The 18,691-nt window shown below is 62.4% G+C and overlaps 2 protein-coding genes across 3 annotated transcripts; both read right to left on the minus strand.

Moving 5' to 3' along the window:
- Positions 1-61: 61 nt before the first annotated feature.
- ZNF512B (zinc finger protein 512B) lies at positions 62-11,144 on the minus strand. Of its 2 annotated transcripts, none has more exons than XM_044747828.2 (17): positions 10,982-11,144; positions 8,997-9,122; positions 8,738-8,880; positions 8,254-8,382; positions 7,475-8,133; positions 7,143-7,369; positions 6,960-7,031; positions 6,723-6,869; positions 6,437-6,561; positions 6,268-6,360; positions 5,953-6,051; positions 5,695-5,865; positions 5,247-5,441; positions 4,878-4,979; positions 4,494-4,556; positions 3,846-3,944; positions 62-3,507 (listed from the first exon to the last, which is right to left on the minus strand). In XM_044747828.2, exons 2-17 carry the CDS (start codon positions 9,118-9,120, stop codon positions 3,259-3,261), a joined length of 2,697 nt encoding a protein of 898 aa, XP_044603763.1. In that variant the 5' UTR covers positions 9,121-9,122; positions 10,982-11,144; the 3' UTR covers positions 62-3,258. The 2 variants fall into 2 exon arrangements, with proteins under 2 accessions (XP_044603763.1, XP_014704550.1); XM_014849064.3 differs by lacking the exon at positions 10,982-11,144 and adding an exon at positions 10,697-10,818.
- Positions 11,145-13,308: 2,164 nt separating this feature from the next.
- Positions 13,309-18,174, minus strand: SAMD10 (sterile alpha motif domain containing 10). The gene is made up of 5 exons (XM_014849062.3): positions 17,861-18,174; positions 15,779-15,960; positions 15,530-15,701; positions 14,955-15,095; positions 13,309-14,758 (listed from the first exon to the last, which is right to left on the minus strand). Exons 1-5 carry the CDS (start codon positions 17,949-17,951, stop codon positions 14,736-14,738), a joined length of 609 nt encoding a protein of 202 aa, XP_014704548.1. The 5' UTR covers positions 17,952-18,174; the 3' UTR covers positions 13,309-14,735.
- Positions 18,175-18,691: the final 517 nt, after the last annotated feature.

Below are 18,691 nucleotides of genomic sequence, written 5' to 3' on the forward strand. Positions count from 1 at the left end.
CGTCGTCCGCGGGAAGGGCCCAACCCCGCGCTCCCCTACAAATTCAGCCTCATGAAACCCCTGGAAAAAAATCAATAAACATTTATTTGATACAGTCATTTTTAATACATACAGTTGATGGCCCGCCCCCACGCCACTCAGGTCCGGGGGCGGGGACGAGGATCGGGGACAGATGGTCACAAGGCGGGCAGGGCCCGAGCTCACCGTCAAACATCTTGCAAATAAACACTTTGTAGATAGAATATATAAGTATATATATGAATACAAGTGATAGCTGGAGCCTCTCTTCCAAAATGCACTTATGTACCGAGAACTGGCATTAAAAAACCCAAACCAAGAAACCCAAAGTACAGGACATGTGGCTGCCAGGCTGGAGGTGCTGGCCACCCGAGCCCCAGGTCTCCAGGACAAGCCACCTGGGGCCCACCCAGCGAGGACACATGGGGACAGCCCTCCCCTCCACAGACCAGGGTGCACCTGTTCTCTCCCTTCTGAACCAGAGACACAGGAGGGAGGCTACAGGTGGGAGGGCCGCTGGTCACACAAGGAGACACCCTCATCTGCCTTTGCATGAGCAAATAAAGTGCATCCTATTTTTGTGTGAAGTGTCAGCCCCTTGAGTGGGCCCTTTCCTGTTCTCAGGGCAAGAGGGGTGGGCTGGGCCAGAGGTAGATCTTCAGAAAGGGACCTGGCATTGTGCCCTGGGCTTGGGTTTCCGGTAGGTTGCACACCCATCACACCCGGGGGGCCTGCCACTCCAGTCCCTCTCACTGAAGGTGTCAGTCAAGGCCAGGTGGTTACCTGGCTGCATTCCCGCCAGAGTGGGAGGTGGGCAGATCCCGCTGAGCTGCCCAGGGCTCTGCCTTCTCTGGAGGAGGGCTCTGCAGACCACCTTGCCACTGCCACTCACCAGCCAGAGCATGGGAAGCAGGGAGGGAAGCAGGGAGAGAGGGGTCCGACCCAACAGCCTCTTTTGGCATCAGCCCCCATGCCCACTTTAAAGACAAACAAGGAGGTTAAAGTGCTAAACATCAAGTTATCCAGGACCCCCCTCTTCCCACACCAGTGACCATCTGTGAACTTTGGGGGGTGACCTGGAAACTCACCCCCAGCAAAAACCAGCCCCCAACTCCCCAAGGGCCAAGTACCTGAGAGGCCGGGGCGGGCGGCCATCCCCAGCAGAGGTGTTGAGGTCCACCCTCCTCCAGGCATTGGTGACAAAGACAAAGTGCACCTGGGGCTCTGACAGTGCCTGCTCTCCCTCCCCTCCCGAGGCAGCCCCTGAAGTGGCTGCCTGACCCCAGCTCCACCTCCACTGGCTGTACACCATAGTGACACCCAAGAACACAAGGAAGCAAGCCCTCTGGCCCTGAAACCCTGCCCACACTGTCCTCCTTGATCTCTGCCACGGCCCAGGCCTCCACCCCCTGATCAGATCAAGGTGTGTGTGAGGGAGGGGAGCCCACATCTCCATACCAGGGCTGCCTAGGGTCAGGAAAGAGGAAAAGCTGGAGGCGGGAGGCATGGTGACCCACCTCCAAGGCCCTCTTGGAACCTGTCTCCCTACTGTGGGCAAGGAGAGCCGAGCCCACCTTGGAGCCTCTCCTCTCCAGGGGCTGGATGAGGACAGGAGCTGAGGGCAGAGGGTGCCCAGTCGGCACTGCCTCCCTGAGCAGGGCAGGGACCCCAGCCTAGCCCCCAGATCCACCGTCGCACCAGGAAACCCTTAGCACCAAAATGTCAGATTGTTGAGTTTTTGTATAAAAAACAGAATAGAAAAAACGTTGTTACTTGTCACAGCAACAAGACTGGCATCCACTACACACACACGGGCAAATATCAAAATTCACATCGTCCAGGATCGGCAAGGCCGAACCCTGAGCCCACCCCCACCCCCAGTGGGAAACAGCCTCTGTCTAAACCCAGTGGTTCTGAGGTTGCTCCTCCCTGCAGTGCCTCAGTTGGAAGGCAGGGGCCAGGGCGTGGCACCTCCTGCAGGAACCCTGGACTCCAGCCTGGCCCCTGCCCAACTGTAGACCTAGCCCTCCTCAGGGACCCAAAGGGCGTCAAGACAGAGCCCCAGAGCTGCCACCAACCTGTTGTGATCTTGGCCAATCCCCCTCCCTGGCCTTCAGCTCTTGTATCAAAAAACCCCACAACTACAAAGGAAGTGGCAGGTATTAAAACAAAAAAAGGGGGGGGGGGGGCTCCCATGGGAGCTTGGCCACGTGCCAACCCAGCAAGCAGAAGGCTGCCCCTGTGGTGGTCACTCCTCAGAGCTAGGCCAGTGCTGCCCAGCTCCCCACTCTGCATGCCCATGGCCCTCAGTCAACCCAGAGCCCAGAATGGCCCATCCTTAACCCATCAGGCTGCCCGACCTAGGCCCGCAGTATTAGCAAAGCAGGAGGCAGAGCACGCGCTCCATTCGGCCCCTCCCCCCAGGGCTCCTGTGGCCCTGTAGGTGGAGGAAGTGGAGCCTCTCTCTTGCCCCAAGCAGGGAGCACCACTGGGGATGGTGGAGAGCCCCCCGTTAGCGAGGGCACCACTCCCCACCATAATGGACATGGGCAAGTGGGGAAGGCCCAAGCACAGGGTGGCACAGCAGGGAAGATGGGCCTGGAGAGGTAGAGAACAGAAGATGAGGAACCAGAGGCTGGAGCACGAGGGGAGCGAGGGGGCAGGCGGACTGTCAGGTCAGCACGGCAGCGGTCAGACTCAGGGTCTGTCCTGGGAGGTAGCTGGGGGTGCTGGGGTTCCAGTGTTGGGTAGAGAGGCAAGGCTGCTCAGATGCCCTCATCAGCCCAGAACCACAGGTCACCAGGGACCCCCCCGAGCCTTGGGCCTGAGAAAGCAGATGGGGAACAGAGCTCACGTGGCAAGGGCCAAAAGGCCATCTGCCTGCTGTGCACTGCCCCCACAGCACTGAGTCCCAGGCCACTGACCCTCCTCCTGCCAACCCAGGGCCCCAGACTCTGCCAGGCCCATGAATATCCTCCAGACTATTGCACTTCTGCTGCTGCCACTGGCCCTCCCCCGGGGGCCCACGCCCAGGTGTGCCCTGTGGCAGCCTGCACAGGGGAAGGGCCACCTTCAGGGAGGGGAGAGGAGCTGGCTACCCCCACTGGACAGATGACTAGGCAGGGGTGGGGGATGGAGAACTAGAGAGCACAGGTCCCGGAACTAGCTACCCCCAACCTGGAGAGGGGGCTTGGTGGCCAGCGTGGGGACCGGGCCCTGCCAATCTGCTGGCCCCCAGGCTCACTTCTCAGGTGGCTTGCTGGCTCCCACCTTCCGGGCAGTGGAGCCCCGGGCCCCCTTGTCTCTGCCTCCGGGGGGCCAGTCGTCCCGGCGGGGGGGCATCTTAGGCGCAGGCTCCTCGGGGGGCCGCTCCTTGGGCTTCCGGCCCCGCTTCTTCCCACCTGCTAGACTCTTCTCCTCCTTCTTGGGTGCCAGTGAGTCCTGGCTCCTGTGTTTGGGAGGTGGGTCTGCTGAAGTACGGAACCAGTTCTGGGGAGACAAGAGCAGCAGTGAAGACCCCAGGCCAGAAAGATGCTGAGCCCGGGGGCCAGCAGATGGCTAGGCGTCAGGGCACCATCCCAAGGGGCTGGTTCCTGCTCAGGCTGCCCGGGGCAGGGAGCACCCAGCTTCTCAGGTCTTCCAGGGAAGCTGGAAACCACTTTGAAGAGAAACTGCAATGTTTCTCAATGTTGGCCACTTGCTCAAACAAATATCACACAAGCCATCACCCCTACCAGCCCTACCTGGCCCAACCCCCTCCATGGAGCCAGCCCATCTAGCCGCTGGCCTAGTGGGTCTCTCACACCAGGCCCCCATCCCTGCCCCACCTCTGCGTGGGTCTTGAGAATGTGATACTTGACACCGCTCTCGGAGCTGAACTCCTTCGGACACAGCAGGCAGCAGTACTTCCCCACCAGGTGGTCTCCCTGCAAGACAGGGGTCCCCGGCCCCCGGAGGTTGGACCCCACCCCCACCCTTGGAGGACCAGAAACATCCAGATCGAGCCAGGACCCCCCACCCTGTGTAGCCAGAGGAGCAGCCACAGCTCATCTGGACGGATGCCCAACAGGTGGGCTTCAGGGACGCACAAGGCCACCCTCTGGCAGGACCACTGAGTCGTCCCTACCGCGAGGGGGTGAGGGAAGAGTGGGAAGAGACAGGCACCCTGAGGAATGGGTGCAGCCTTTGCTGAAGGCCCCTCACCCCAGGCCCAGGTCAGCATGCCCATTTACACCCTCACAGATGAGGAGCCCCCACGGGCATGGCAACTCAAGACTGACTAACTCGTGGCGAAGGCTAGGGGACAGTGAAGTGCCCTGGGCTGTGCTGGCCATTGGGCACTCGCCAGCCCCTGAGCTCATGGAAGAGGCTGCCCCACAGGGGCAGTGTCGCACACCCACTGTGTGGGGATCCCTGGCAGGTAGCAGGGAGTGCCAAGCACCCGCCCCGCCGTGGAGGAGGACCTGGGGACTGACCTTGCTGCAGCTGGCAAGATGAGCCTTGAGGCCGGACACACTGGAGTAGATGGCTTCACAGCACTGGGGGCAGGAGATGACCGTGGGAGAGGGCCTCCTGGCCAGTGCCCCTACACAAACGTGCACCCCTTGCCCCAGCCTGGGGGATCTGGGGCCTCTCTGGAGGAAGTGGGGGGGGGCTTGACCCAGGAGTCCTGGGGTATGGGCAGGCTAGGCCTCTAGGGCTGAGATCGAGGTCTCTCTGCTAAGAGACTTCTGCCTGAAAACCCTGCCAGGACGCAGGGATCAGAGATTAGTCACCCTGGAGGGCTCCCACCCAGGGCCACACCTGGGCTGTCTGTCCCTGAGTCCCTGTGCCCACCGCACCAGCCTGCCGCAGCTTACATCATTGGGGCAGTTGACATGGCCTTTCTCCTTGACTTCATTCTTCCACGCCTCCAGCAGCTGGGGGTTAACCGTGGGGAGGCCTGGCCGAGTGTAGTTGAGCTGTGAAAACAGGCAGGCCCCAGGGTGAGCCCAGGGGCCTGGGTAATGGGGGCTACCAAAGGGCTGGGCCAGAGCTGACCCCAGACACCCCCAGCTGCTCTAACAAGGCCCTCAGCTGTGCCCTCCACAGGCGGGAGAGCTGAACCTTGGGAGATCAGCAGATGGCCCAGGTGATAGGGGACCCCAAGCTGAAGCATGTCCTGCTCAGAGACCAGGAGGCTGGGGGCTCTAGGGCAGAGCACTGGGGGCTCGGGGCAGGCAGCTCACCCGTGCAGTCTCAGGCACCAAGTCGTCCTTCATCCGCCGCTTGGTCCAGTCTCGGGCCAGCTCATCCTCTGCAATCTCCTGCAGGTGGAACACGGCGACCTGGGCCGACGTGCGGCGGATGCGGCCACTAGGGGTCCGCTCAACACCCAGTAGGTCCTCAGCCTCAGCGGGCTTGTCCTCGGCCTCCTCAGGGGGCTGTAGGGCAGGAAGGCCAGGGTGAGCAACAGAAGCCATGTGGCATGCAGGTATGGGAACCCAGGAGCACGTGCCGTAGATAAGGGACACACGAACAACTTGTTGGGGACTCAGAGGCACCAGGGGCCCAGCCTCACTGCCTGCGATGCACGCGGCCCCCAGGGAGGGAAGGAAAAGCACACGCAGCAGACGGCACATGGACACGCATGCTCAGTGACCGAGGGCAGGAGAACCCAGGCTGCAGGCTGCTCACTGGGGCCGTGTGCTCTGAGCGCATGTGGTAGTCATGGCCGGCCTTGGAGCGGTAGGTCTTGCCACAGTGGATGCAGGGGAAGGAGGGGCTGTCCACCTCACAAGGTGGCTTCCCGCAGCGTCGCTGGTGGTACTGGTAGCCCATGAGGCTGGAGAAGGCGGCCCCGCAGCCCTGAGGGTCAAAGATCAGGTAAGTAGCCAGCAAGAGGCTGTGCCCCATCCCACACCGTGTGCCCCACACCCACGCCACCCCACTGACCTCCTGCGGGCAGCGCAGCCTCCCCATCTGCTTCAGCACTTTACGTAGCCGCTCCCGCTCCTCCTGCTCGCTCCCCTCCGAGGCCTCGGCATCAGAGGGCTGGGGGGCAGGCCCGGCCTAAGTGCCCCAACCACCACAGGGCCCCTACCCCTGCCCAGGGGTTGGGGCCACAAATGTCCAAGGTCAGGCATGGGAGTCACTAAGCTCTGCCACGGTGTGGTGACGAAAGGTCAGCGATCTGGGCTGGGCAGGTGGGGTGGGGAGGGGAGTGATGGAGTGGGAGGCCAGCAGTCAGCAGTCAGGGCTGGGTGATACCTTGGTGCTGTGCTCAGCCATGGTGTGGTAGTTGAGGCCGGCCTTGGACTTGAACTGCTTTCGACAGTGCTGGCACTTGAGTGCATCCTGCAGCTGCAGACACGGCCCTATTCGTGAGAAGCTGGCCCTGGGGCACCTCCCTTCCCATGACCCCCAGAGGCAACCTTACCTTCTGACACACCTCCATGTGCTTCTTGAGCCCCACGAGGGTCTTTCGGGCGACCACATTGCAGGTGGGGCAGACAGCCTCCCCCCGTTCATGGATGGCCCGCTGCCACTGCTCCTCAGGGCCACCTGTGGGGCAGGGCCAGGGCCTCAGGGCTGGCAGGGGCTCCCGGACACCCTGGACACCAAGCACAGAACCCAGGGTCCATGCTCAGCCCCCCATCCCTGAGTTCCAGGATCCATCCCACAGTTGAGACCTGGCCTGGGCCCCGCCACACCATAGCCCCCACCTGGGCCTGGGTGGGCCACGGGGGCCGGCACCTCCTTGCTAACAGTGCTGGTGGGGGCCGGCACCTTCTTCCGCACATCCTCGGGGCTGGGCCCCTCCTGCTTCTTGGTGCGGTGAGCCCGGGACTTGTCCTCTGCCTTGGCCAGGCCTGTGTGCACACATGGGGTGATCGGTGCAGATGTGGGCACACGTGTGCACGCACCCAGCCCCACAAGTCCCTGGCCGGCCAGGACCTCACCTTTGAGTCCGAAGGTCCCTGAGATGGACGGCTGCTCCCCTGTAAACTTCTTGGGTGTTTTCTGTTTCCTTCCTGACTCGGGGTAGAGAAAACGAGGCCCAAGGTTCTGGTCACATAACCGTCGGGAGGCCTTTCCAGCCGGCCACTACCCACCCTGGCCACAGCCCCCCGCTCTAGTCTTACTGTGCTTTGTGCGCTCCGTGCCCTCCTCAGGTGGAGACCCAGGGCCTGCAGCCCTTGGCACCTCTTTGCCTCCCAAGGGCCTGCTGCCCAGAGCAAGGGGTCCGCCACTGGGGTCTGTGCTCAGCTGGAAGGCCGAGCCCTGGCTTGCGGTAGATGGGCCACATTCCCCATTTTCCGGCCTCGCCTGCTTGGGCAGGACAGGGCATGCGTCCAGGCTGTCTGCAGCCCTGCAGGGAGTGGGGAGGTGAGGGGCAGGAGGGCCCACTTTGGGCCCTATTCCCCCAGGCTACAGCTGGGGAGCACCCCAAGCCCACCCGGCGGGAGCCCCGTACCTTTTCTTACCACTGCTCCTCCCCGCGGCACGAGGAGTTTTGTTCTCAGACTTGGTCAGCAGCACCATTTTGCAGGGCGTTGTGTGTCTGCTGATGGCAATGGGCCTGCTGACTGTCACTGGTTTACTGACCACAATGGGCCTGCTGACTGTCACCAGCTTCGTGACTGGCACAGGTTTTGTAACTGTCACAAGCTTTGTCATTGGCACTGGTTTGTTGATGGTCACTGGTTTGGTGACTGGCACGGGTTTGGTGACTGGCACCGGCTTGTTGACAGTCACTGGCTTAGTGACCGGCACAGCTTTGGTGACCGGCACAGGCCTGCTGACCGTCACTGGCTTGGTGACCGGCACGGGCCTGCTGACCGTTACTGTCTTGGTGACTGGCACAGGCCTGCTGACTGTCACTGGCTTGCTAATACCGATGGGTTTACTGACACCCACAGGTTTGCCAATAGTGACAGGTTTGCTCACTCCAATAGGCTTGCTGACCCCAACAGGCCGGCTGATGGTGACTGGCCGGCTGACTGGCCCAGGCTTGGGGGTAGGCAGAGGTCGGTCCATGTGGTTCCAAATCCGGTGCTTCTCCAGCTGGGTCTTAGATGTAAATGCAGCCTCGCAGAAAGGGCAGGGAAACGTCAGCCTTTCTGAGATGGCACCCTGGGTGGAGAGAGCAGGCGTGGGAGGGGCTGCCAGGGCCCCTGCCCAAACACGCCCCCAGCCGACAGCTGGGACAGGGTGGGCCGCAGGCCTCCTCTCCCCCAACCCATAGCACCTTACCCCTTGGCATCGCTGGTAATGGTACTTGAGCCCGTAGATACTGGGAAACTCCAGCCAGCACCCCGAGTTTGGACACTTCACCCTCGAGTGTGCCTTGAACTCATCCTTCCACTGGTTCATCAGGGAGAGCTAGGCGTGGGAAGGACCGGCTACTGACCCACCTAGGCCTCTGTCAACTTGGGCTCCAGACACAACACCCTCCCTGGGCCCACAGGGCAGACAAGCTGCAGAAGCCCTCCAACCTCAGGACCGAGGCAAGATCCAGGCCACCCCGAGCAGCAGTGGTGCGCTGCACCTGTCCTAGGAGCCCCACAAACGTGGCCCACTCGGCCCCAGCCACCCACTGAAGCCCTGAAGCACAGAGCCGCCTGCTAACACAGGCTGAGGGCCTGTGGTGGACGTGTGGAGGGCAAACAAAGGCAGTGCGGTGGACTTGACAGGCAGACCCCAGCAGGAACCCCACCCCAGTCCTCAGGGAGCTCACGGGAATGTCTCGGAGGGCCTGGTTTTCAGCTTTCGGACGCCCTTTCTTCTTTCCTTCTGTCCTGTCAGTGGCTTGACTTCCCGGGTCAAAGCAGAGTGGGGCTTGGCTGGGCACTGTCTGCCCACCCCTGACCACCGGCACCCCTGAAGCACACGAATCGCCAAGGCTCAGAGGAGACTGGTGTCCGGGGAGGCGGCCCACAACCCCGCACTGGCTGCCCATGATTGCCTGGAGTTGGCCTTGGCCTGACCCCTCTTACCCAGCTTCGGTGGGTCATGCAGCACAGGAAGTCGGACCTCGCTCCGGCTGCCATCCTTCCCAGGTCCACTCTTGCTGGACCCCGGGAGCCGGCGGCCTCCTCCAACGCAGAAAGGATCGGCCATCTCTGCAGAGCAAGTGGACAGGCTGTGAGGCCCACCAGGCCTGACTCAGTGTTGACACAAGCTGCCCTTGAGCTCCACCCCCAGACGGGCCCACTTTCTGGCCCAGGGAAGGGAAGCCTGCCCACCTGCGCTTTTGGCCACAAGGGAAAGCAGGTGATGGGGGTCCTCTGGCCTAGGCGAGGGGCTACCTAGTCAAGGTCTCCCCAGATGAGAGACGAGACACAATCAGCTTGGCAGGATCTAACCCTGTCCACAGACCCTCACCAGCTCTGAAGAGCTCCCTCTGTCCCCGGACATACATTCCCAGATCGCGCTGAGCTGGGGCCACCCCAGGAGAGGAGGTGTGCCAGGGACAAAGCAGGCCAACAACACCCCTCCCGGGGGCCAATTATGATACCAGTACGGCTGCTGCTTCACAGGCTGTGCTGGCCTGGCACCTTGGGACACCTTCCTCCACAGCCCCATCCAGACCCAAGGCAATGCCATGCTATCGGGGCAGATACCCCTGGCTCCTTCTCCCCAGGACACAGATGGGATAGCCAAGGTGGACACTGACGCCCCTCGCCTACTCCCCAACTGTACGTGCCCCCTCTGGGAGGCAGACCCAGGACCGAGGACCCCGAGGAACCTGGATCTGATCCCCATGCCAGCTGACCCATCCTACCTGTCTCTCTTTCGGGCCTTGTCTTCATCTGGAGCCCCTCCACCCAGATGAAGGCCTCACCTTGGGCCCTCACCACCCTCCACCTGGCTGACCTCTTCCTCACCTCCACCCTCAAGAGCCTCTCTGCCCCACACCTACAGGCCCACCAGCACCACTCCAGAGACCACTGGTCACAGGAAACACCCTGCTTCCTGAGGCTGGGCCTCCATGGCCTATTCTGCTAGGGAACCCCACATCCTGAGAGCTGGGAGGACTCTCAGCTCAGCCCAGTTGGGTCCTCCCACAGGTACACCCAAGGCCACAGAAAAGGGTGGGGGATTGTGTGGGCAGGTGACCCCTCCCCTGGTAGTTTCTAACTTAGAGGAGATGGGTGGGGCTGCAGTGCCTAGAAGCACTGCAGAGACCACCTGGGCAGGCTGAGGTCAGAGGTCAGGACAGCCACTGCCCACTGCCAAGGAGGTGCCCACATCCTGCGCTTGGGGGAGGAACGGGTCCAGAAAGATCTAAACAAACTTCTCTGGAAGCCCTCACACTCTAACTTCCAAAGGAGACACGCCAACATCAGTCACTCCAGCCCTGTTTCGACCCCAGCAGCCTGGGATGCGGGTGCCTGCTGAGCAGCCCCTTTCCAGTCTTTCTCCAGCTCGGGTGGAAAATTCAGAGTTGGGGGGCCTGGGGCCAGGGCTGGCCTAGGAGGTAGAGACCCTCCTTCCATCCAAGGCCTGTGACTCGCGCACCGGGAGGAAAAAGGGCTTCCACCCTCCCAGAGGGCCTCGCAGGGTCGCAGAGGTGGGAGGGAGGGGCGCCGTGCTGACCGCAGGAGACGCTGGCCGCGGGACCCCGGCCCAGGCCCGGGCGCGCGGATGAGGCCGGCCAGGGGACGCACACCTGGAGGCTGGCATGGCCACCCACCTGTCACCTGCGGCCGGGTGCGGGCCCGACCTGGCCCCGGAAGGGCCGCCCGCGGCGCCTGGGGGGGGCCCGAAGGCAGTGAACCAAAATGGCGACTTTTTCTGGAGAAGGAGGAGGCGGGCGCGGGCGCGGCGCGGGGCGCGGGCGCGGGCGCGGCGCGGGGGTCCGGGCGCGGCGGGGGCGGCCGCGGGGCCCGGCCCGGCCCGGCCTGGTCGCGTGGATCGGGGTCGGGGCCGGCGGGCGCGAGGCGGCCCCAGGGGCGGGCTGGGCGCGGCTGGCGCTTACCTGCGGCGCCCAGCGGGCCGGGCCGGGCGGGGGCCGGGCGGCGGGCCGGGGCGCGGGCGCGGGGTCCGGGCGGCGCAGGCTGCGCGCCGCGCTGCGCACATGCGCGCTCCCGCCCCTCCCACCTTTGACAGTTTTACTGTGGGGGGGAGGGGGCGAACTCTCGCGGTATTCCCGCCGCCGCTCCGCGATGGGGAGGGACGGGTCGAGAGGAGGGGGCCCCGCGGGCCGGCCTGCTCGCCCGGTCCCGGGTCGGTGTCCTCCGTGTGCCCAGTTCCAGTGCAAAGTGGCCAGTTGCGCCGCCCATAGGGCGGGAGGCTTTTTTCAGGCAGTGGGGTAAACTGAGGCACGATAGGGGCCCTGGGTACTGCCCCAAGCCCAGTGCAAAGGGATTGAAGCGACCAGATGTCTATACCGGGTCCCTGATCTCCTGGGCCCCGGGGGCCCGGGACCTGCAGAGCAGCTTGTGGCCTCTCTTCCAGCTAGCCCTGTGGCCACCCTCACGGGACTGCCCGGCTCCTTGCGGCGCCCGGGCAGTTTGAGGTCGTGGGCTTTCCTGGGGTTACTGTCCACTGGACCAGCCTACGTCTGCTTTGGGGATGGGGTCCTAGACCAGCGGCCAGTGCCTTGCCCCTCCGTGCTCCAGAGCCCAGCCCTCTGCGGGGACACTGGTATCAGGTCTGGGGGAGATAGGGCACCAACGCTGCCAGACTTGGGATGAATGATACAGGGGAGGGAGTGCTAGTTGGAAAAGGGAGTTACAAGGTGCACCTCCTTCCCGCCTCCCCACCCCGCACCCCCGTACCCCCTCCACCTCCTCTGTCCACCCTGGAGCAGGCTGGGCTGCACTGCTTGAGGGCAGGGCACAAAAGGTGTGGGCAGATTTGGGGGTGGCCTCTCCTCACAGGGACCTTTGGGATCCACTTCTCTCAAGGCCAGCACAAAGTGCTCACTCAGAGGCAGAGGCAGGGTGGGGCCCCTCTGTGGAGGGGTCTGTCAGTCGGTCCTTCCCTGGGAAATCAGAGCCAGAAAGAGGCCTACGTGACCCCAGGAGGAAGAGGGAATGCCTTCTCTTGTTGACTGTGCCTACTCTGGGGACAGCACAGGCAGGATTTCTGGAGGGGGTCAATGTGTGTACTCTGAGGTCCACCCAAGGTCGTCACCTTCCCCATTTAAGTCTGCATGTCCACATATGTGACACGTCAATGTCTCTTGGGAGGTGTCTGAGTGACCATGTGTGTCAGGCAGTGTCCTGTTTGGACATCACAGTGTCAGGGTATGTCCCTGTGTCCTGCACTATGTGAGGAGGATGCCTATCTGTATGCTAGAGTCCAGGTGGCTGGACATAGGGTGTGGGGGCTGTCTGGGTCTTAGCAAGTGGTGTCCAGGCTACAGCATGTCTGGATGTCAGGGCATTGCGTGATCTCATATGTGTTTGTGTATGGGGTGTGCTGTGCCCCGTGTGTTTCTGTACGTTAAGGGGTCATTGTTTGTCTGGGACACTGTGTGGGGGTGTGTTGTGGGTCTGGTTGCTGGTGTCATTGTGTCTCTGAGTGTTAGTTTCTGTGGGGCCAGCCTGGTCGTTTTATGCCTCTGTGTTACTATTTGTGTGAATGGCTTCTGTGTGAGTGTGTCAGGGCATGTCCCGTGACCTGTGTGTTTCTTATGTCAGGACATTGCCCTGTGGGAGGAGGGGCGCTCAATGGAGGCCCCTAAAAGATAGCCACGCCAAACTCCTGAAACCTGTGAGTGGGACCTTATTTAGAAAAGGGTGTGATTAAGTTAAGGATATTGAGAGGAGGAGATCATCCTGGATTATCCAGGTGGGCCCTGAATCCAGTGACAATTGTCTTTGTAAGGAGATCTGACACAGACAGAAGCCGACATGACCATGGAGGCCGGGACGGGGTGATGTGTCCATGAGCCCAGGAGCCCCTGGGGCCACCACCAGAAGCTGGGAGAGGCAAGGAAGGATTCTTCCCTCAGCCCCTAGAGGGAGTGTGGGCCTGCTGGATTTCAGACTTAGCCTGTAGAACTTGAGAGAATCAGTTTGTGTGTGTCAAGCCTCCCAGTTGTGGTCATTTGTTACAGCAGCCCCAGGAACCTGACATACCTGTGTCCATGCATCCAGGTGCAGTCCATAGCCATTTCCAGGCAGCCTCTTGTCCCCACCAGTGCCCCACTAGGATGTGACACCACTGCCCCCTGGTGGCCCCAGCTGGAGGCAGCTGGGCCAGGCACGGGGCTTCCAGGACCAGGGGCCCCCCCAGGGCTCTGCCCACCCCTACAAGGCTGGTTGGTGGGCGCTGGACATGGACACCACACTTGGGGCATTTGAGAACCAGGTTTATTTCTGGTCTTTTTGTCAGAATATAAAAAAGTGAGCGCAAAACCAGGGAGACGACACAGGAGCACGTGGGCGGACAAGACAAAGGGGGAGGAAGGGGCAGGGGCGGGAAGGGCCCTCTGAGGAGGACAGCGTCGTGATGGTGTGGGCTGGCTGGGACACTTATGGTAGCCACAATGGACAAGGGGTCTTCCGGTCGGGGGGCATACAGATGGGGGGCACCAGGCCAGTTGTTCCAATTCCACCACAATGACCAGCCTCCCTTCCCAAGGCCAGCTCAGGGTACAGAGCAGGGGCTGGGGGTGCAGTCTCATCTATCCTTGAGATTTTCAGACTCCCCTCGGGGGCTGGCAGGGCAGAGGAGCAGGAGCTTAGGAGCTGCCAGGACCACCCTTACTGTCCTGGGCAGCACTAGCCCCAAACCTTGGGGCCTCAGGTCCACGGAGTGGTGGCTCAGGTGCCAGCTAGGTCTCTGGTGGGCAGGCGTGGGGGGTGCAGCCCTCAGGACAGGTTCTTGTGTGAATCCAGGTTTTCCTGGGAAAAGGGCAGTGGGAATGCCCCCCCATGACTGCCTCAAAGATAGTCTCTGTGATCCCAGGAGGAGGGAGACTTTCCCAAACTAAGGGCAAGACATGCTGGAGCCTAGCGTGGGGCACTGGGCATGCAGTCCTCCTTGTGCCATGTTAGGGCTTGGGCACTTAGGCAATCCCAGGACCTCTCTCGCCTCTGTTCCCATGAATAGAGGCAGCATGGGGAGGGTTTCATAAGTAATGAGTGCTTGGCACAGTGCCTGGCAGGGCGGATGCCGATGCGGATTATCTGGCTGTTGGTTGGGCCTGCTGGGCCTGGGCGGAGGCAGAGGAGGGGTGCACGCTGAAGGGAGCCCTGGCAGTTTACCCCGTGTGGGCAGTACTCTAGGTGCAGGGGGAGGGTGTAGAACTAGACGAGTGGAGTGGGCCGACAGACAGACCTCTCTCACCCTGGGAGAGGGCAGGATGCCCAGAGGACGTGTGACTCAGCTGGCAATGGGGGACGGACATCAAGGTGGGTGAAGGAAATATAAATAAACACACTCCTTGGGAGTCTGGGGGGACATCCAAACCCTGCTCTGGCTCCAGGTGGCTGCCCCGAATGCTGCCAGCAGCACCCGGCAGTGGGCTTGGGCTCAGGTCCTGGGAGGAGGGGCCATGTTCAAGCAGCCCCTGGCCACCCAATCCCAGGCACAGCCCAGAGTGCACAATCAGAAGTGGCTGGAGGTGGCAATCCTGATCCCACCTGTCCACTGGGCTGGGCTTAGCCCTTGGGGCCTCTTGCAGGGTCTGAGAGGGGCTGCTCAGCCGGTGCTGCCTCATCCTTGTCCCGGGCTCCGGTCACAGTGCTGGGGTCTGGGGTTCAAGCCTCAGGCAGCAGCTACGACACGTTTCCGAAGGAAGCTATGGGGTGGATGGGGGTGAGGAGGGGCGGGGATCTCTGGCATCATCCGCTCTGTCCTGGGTGCAAGATGGCCCTTACTGGGGTCCCACAGCCACCCTCCTGAGGTCAACCTACCCACCCTATGCTCAGGGGCCTTGCAGCCCAGCCCCCCAGACCTCTCTAGTGGCTCTGGCACTGCTGGTTCCTCCCACTGACCTTGGCTGAGCAGCTGCAGGCTCCGCCCCTCCTCGCGCACCTGCAGGCGCAGCACCTGCTGCAGCACCTCCTGCCGCTGCGCCTCCTGCGCCAGCCCCATCCGCTGCAGCTTCTCCGCGTTCAGCCGCAGCAGCGCCCGGCCTGAGAGGGAGGGGAGAGGGGTCAAGCCGAGGTCAGCACCCAGGGACTATCAAGAGCCAAGGCAGAGAGAGAGAGAGAAGGGGGAGAGGGACAACACGGAGAGACTCAAAGACAGAGAAAGAGAGGGAGACGGAGGACTGTGGGGGGAGAGACGGACAGAAATTCAGAGAGACAGGGAAAGCAGGGAGAGGGGCAGAGGAAAGATAAGGATGGATAGAGACAGAGCAGAGAACAGCTGGATGAAGACAGAATCAACGACTGGGAGAGACAAGGAAAGATTCTGCAAAGAGACAAAGACCTGGAAGGAGAGGTTGGCTCAGGAGGAAGCAGAAGAGAGGGAAACAGCAAGAGAAACAAAGGCAGGCTGGGTGTGGGGAAGGAGCTCTCCTGGGGAGCCCTGCACCCTCCCCACCCTCAGCCCCCCAGAGAGGCACCCGTGATGGCGTGTTGGGAGAAGGCCTCCACGTAGACGAGGTAGTTGTGGGGACAGTGCTTCTTGAGCCACTTGCAGACGTCCTGCTGACTCCACAGGACCACAGGCCTCGTCAGGCCACCCAGTGAGGGACTCGTGTGGTACAGGCCATAGTGCTCAGCGTACAGCCGGCCCTGCAGGGGAGAGGGGTGGCAGGTGGAGTGAGGTCATGGGGAGGGCAGGATCTGAGGTGGGTACAGTGGGTGGGTACCTGGGGGGCCTCTGTGCCAGGCTGCTGCAGGAGCTTGACTGGCCGGTCGCCAGCTGCCCTCTGGCTGCGGGAGTCATGCCAGGTGAGGCTGGTGCCTGGCGTCCTAGGCAGGTGGCAGGGGATGCTCTCTGCCGACACTGTGTGCTCCAGGAGGGTCCGGCAGAAGCTGAAGTGGGCAGTGGCTGTAGAGCAGGGGTGGCTGGTCAGAGTGGTCAAGGGCAAGGCCAGAGGTTCCTCTCCCTGTGAGCAGCTCCCTGCTCAGCCCATCTCCCTTCCACTTTCCCATTTAGAGGTTCCCAAGCCCCCAAAGGCAGAAGGAAGAGTGTAAGAGCTGTCTTGAAGACCCCACCCAGCCAAGATGAAGAACTGGAAACACCTTTCCCCTCCGAGTCCACAGTCTGTGCTTTGGGGAACAGGATGGATTCTGCTTAGATTAGAGAGAGGATGTGTCCCCAGGGGGCCTAAGACTTGCAGCCAGGCCAGGGGCCCTCCTGGGACAGCCTTGACTTCACCCTTGCCTTGGGCTGGTACATGCCCCACCAGACCAGGGCATACACATAGGACCTGCCTTCGAGGAAACAGTGTCCCCAATATCCTGGGAGGCCCTGTGTGGTGGAGAGGCACCTCTGGGTGCACTGCCCATCCTTGTTGAAGGCACTCAGTCTCTGCAGCCGTACCTGGTGTTTGAGGCTTGGCTGCTGCATTTCTGTGCTCACTAGCTGTGACTCATCTCCAAGAGGCCTGAACTCTGGGCAAGCCAACAACAAGGATCCCTGCTCCCCACCTCCCACAGGGACCCCGGCCTAGGACAGCTCCTGTGTCAGGGTCCTGCGGGCATGGGCTGCTTAGCACAGGTATGCAGGGTGCAGCCATGTGCCCCGGGGACCCATGGTGATGCCTTCTGCTCTCTCTTCCCACACCAACTTCATCACTCTCGTCAAGTTTTAGTTTTACCGTCATTTCTGGGCTCGTTGCTGACAAGAGTCAGGGAGGGCAGACACCTGGATGGGCCTCTCCCAAGACCTTCCAGAGGTCTTGATGCACAGAAGCTGCCCGGAAATATTGTGAGTGGATGAATGGAGGCTCTGAGTGGTGTCCACAAGTCAATAGAACCCTGGGGAGAGACTGGAAGCTGCACCCAGGCTTGCCCCCGTCTTTATAGCATCCAGGCCCTGACTCAGCAGGCAGGATCAGGTTCTGAGCCCCTAGCCCTTGCCCCCCACCCCAACAGAGTGAGAGAGTCCCTCCCGTGGACACAGCCCCCAACCCCCACTGAGGGCAGGTTCTGGCCATGTGCCCAGGAGGTCTCAGGAATGAGGGAAACCCCATAACATTCCTCCGACTTAGCACCCCCTCCCCATTCTTGCAACTTTCTGGAATCTGGATGACCCAGGTGACTAAATTTCAGGTCTAGTGTCAGAGAGGGTGTGGCCAGTGTGGCCGTCGCCCCAAGTGGCTTCTAGTACGGCGAAAGAAGACTTATTCTAGGCCGCCACCTTTCAGGGTACAGGCAGCCGGGTCACGAGGCCTCGCCCCGCGGGAGGCCCGGCAGGAGCGGGAGCGCGCAGTTTCGGGAGGACCAGTCAGCCGCCTCTCCGCGCCGCACCTGTCCCGGGCCAGCCGGGCCCCGCCCATTTCCTGCCCGCACTAGGGGAGGGATCTCTGTCCGTCCGTCCGTCTGTCCACCGGTCCTCCCTCCCTCCCAGCTCTAACGTCACAATTCCAGTAGGAAATGGGGCGGGGGCATCCGAGCCTGACTATGGCCTCAGCCCACTCTCGGCCCCACTGCAAGGGCTGGGGAGGGTTTTTTCCACGCGAAGGAAGAAGTGATCACAGGGTGGTGCCCCCTGGGGACAGGAGTCCCAGCCGGTCACCTCCCCCAAGCCAAGGAGCGCTGATCCCCAAGGCCTGAGGCTGCCCCCTCAGCGCGGGACAAAGACACCGGGGACCCCATTCGCCCAGAACGCGCCCCGCACTCTGCGCGCCGCCGCGGCTCGGAGTCCGCTAGGTCTCGCCCCTGTCTCTCTCGGCCCCCGAGCCCCCAGCCCGCGATATCCCCCGCCCCTGTCCAGGCCCGCTCACCGTCCACATCCCGGCGCTCCCCGAAGCCGGCGCGCACAGCCCCGGCGCGGCCTCGCGGGGGGCTCAGCTTGGTCCTCAGTTCCGTGAACATGGGGCCCGCGGTCCCAGGCCCACGCACACGCCCCTCGCCGGGCGCAGGGCGGCCGGTGTGGCCGGCGGGGAACGCGCGCCGCCGCCCCGCCCCGCCGGCCCCGCGCCCGAGCCGGTCCCAGCGCCCGAGCCGGTCCCCGCCCCACCGGCCCCGCGCCCGAGCCGGTCCCCGCGCCCCGCGAGTCTGCGCGGCGAGGCACCTGCCGCTGAGCCCACAGTGCCAGGCGCGCTCCGGGAGCTGCGAGGTGTGTCGGCGGCGCGCGGGTCTGCGTAGGCAAAGGGTGTCAGAGCAGGGGGCGTCCGTGCGCACCTGGGCATGCCTCCAAGGACGAGTGACCCTGTGCACCTACAGGAGGTCCAGGCGCCTGAGGGAGCCTCTGAGCCAGCGAAGTAAAGATGCATTCGTCCCCTCTGTGTGTGTGGCAGGGTGAGGCGGGCATCCTACCTGCTCCTGGGACCTTCTGCCCACTGGGGCCCAGGTCAAAGGCCAGACCCTCTCCCAACCACTTCCCTCCCCATTCCTACCCCAATTTACTCACTTCTTTACTCAGCATTCTTCAGACCTCTCCAGAGGTCTCTCCCTCAAATGGGCACTTGCTTCCCCAGAAAAGCCAGTTTGACCGTCTCTTACCCCCCACACTGTGAACTCCAGGAGGACAACCAGGGTCTCTCCCCTTCCCTCTATAGCCCCCAAATCTGACTCAGTGCCCAGGATGTGGTATTGAAATAGGTGTGGCTGGG

The sequence above is a fragment of the Equus asinus genome, chromosome 15, assembly GCF_041296235.1.
Source record: "Equus asinus isolate D_3611 breed Donkey chromosome 15, EquAss-T2T_v2, whole genome shotgun sequence".
Classification (NCBI taxonomy): domain Eukaryota; kingdom Metazoa; phylum Chordata; class Mammalia; order Perissodactyla; family Equidae; genus Equus; species Equus asinus.

Excerpts from the sequence above, each read along its gene's own strand:
- ZNF512B (XM_044747828.2), bottom strand. The coding sequence starts at position 9,120 with ATGGCCGATCCTTTCTGCGTTGGAGGAGGCCGCCGGCTCCCGGGGTCC. Across the intron at positions 7,370-7,474 it reads AGGAGCAGTGGTAAGAAAAG|GGCTGCAGACAGCCTGGACG; the intron begins GTACGGGGCTCC and ends CACTCCCTGCAG. Across the intron at positions 3,945-4,493 it reads ATCTTGCCAGCTGCAGCAAG|GGAGACCACCTGGTGGGGAA; the intron begins GTCAGTCCCCAG and ends CCTGTCTTGCAG.
- SAMD10 (XM_014849062.3), bottom strand. The coding sequence starts at position 17,951 with ATGTTCACGGAACTGAGGACCAAGCTGAGCCCCCCGCGAGGCCGCGCC. Across the intron at positions 15,961-17,860 it reads GGAGCGCCGGGATGTGGACG|CCACTGCCCACTTCAGCTTC; the intron begins GTGAGCGGGCCT and ends CCTGCTCTACAG. Across the intron at positions 15,096-15,529 it reads CTCCCAACACGCCATCACGG|GCCGGGCGCTGCTGCGGCTG; the intron begins GTGCCTCTCTGG and ends CCTCCCTCTCAG.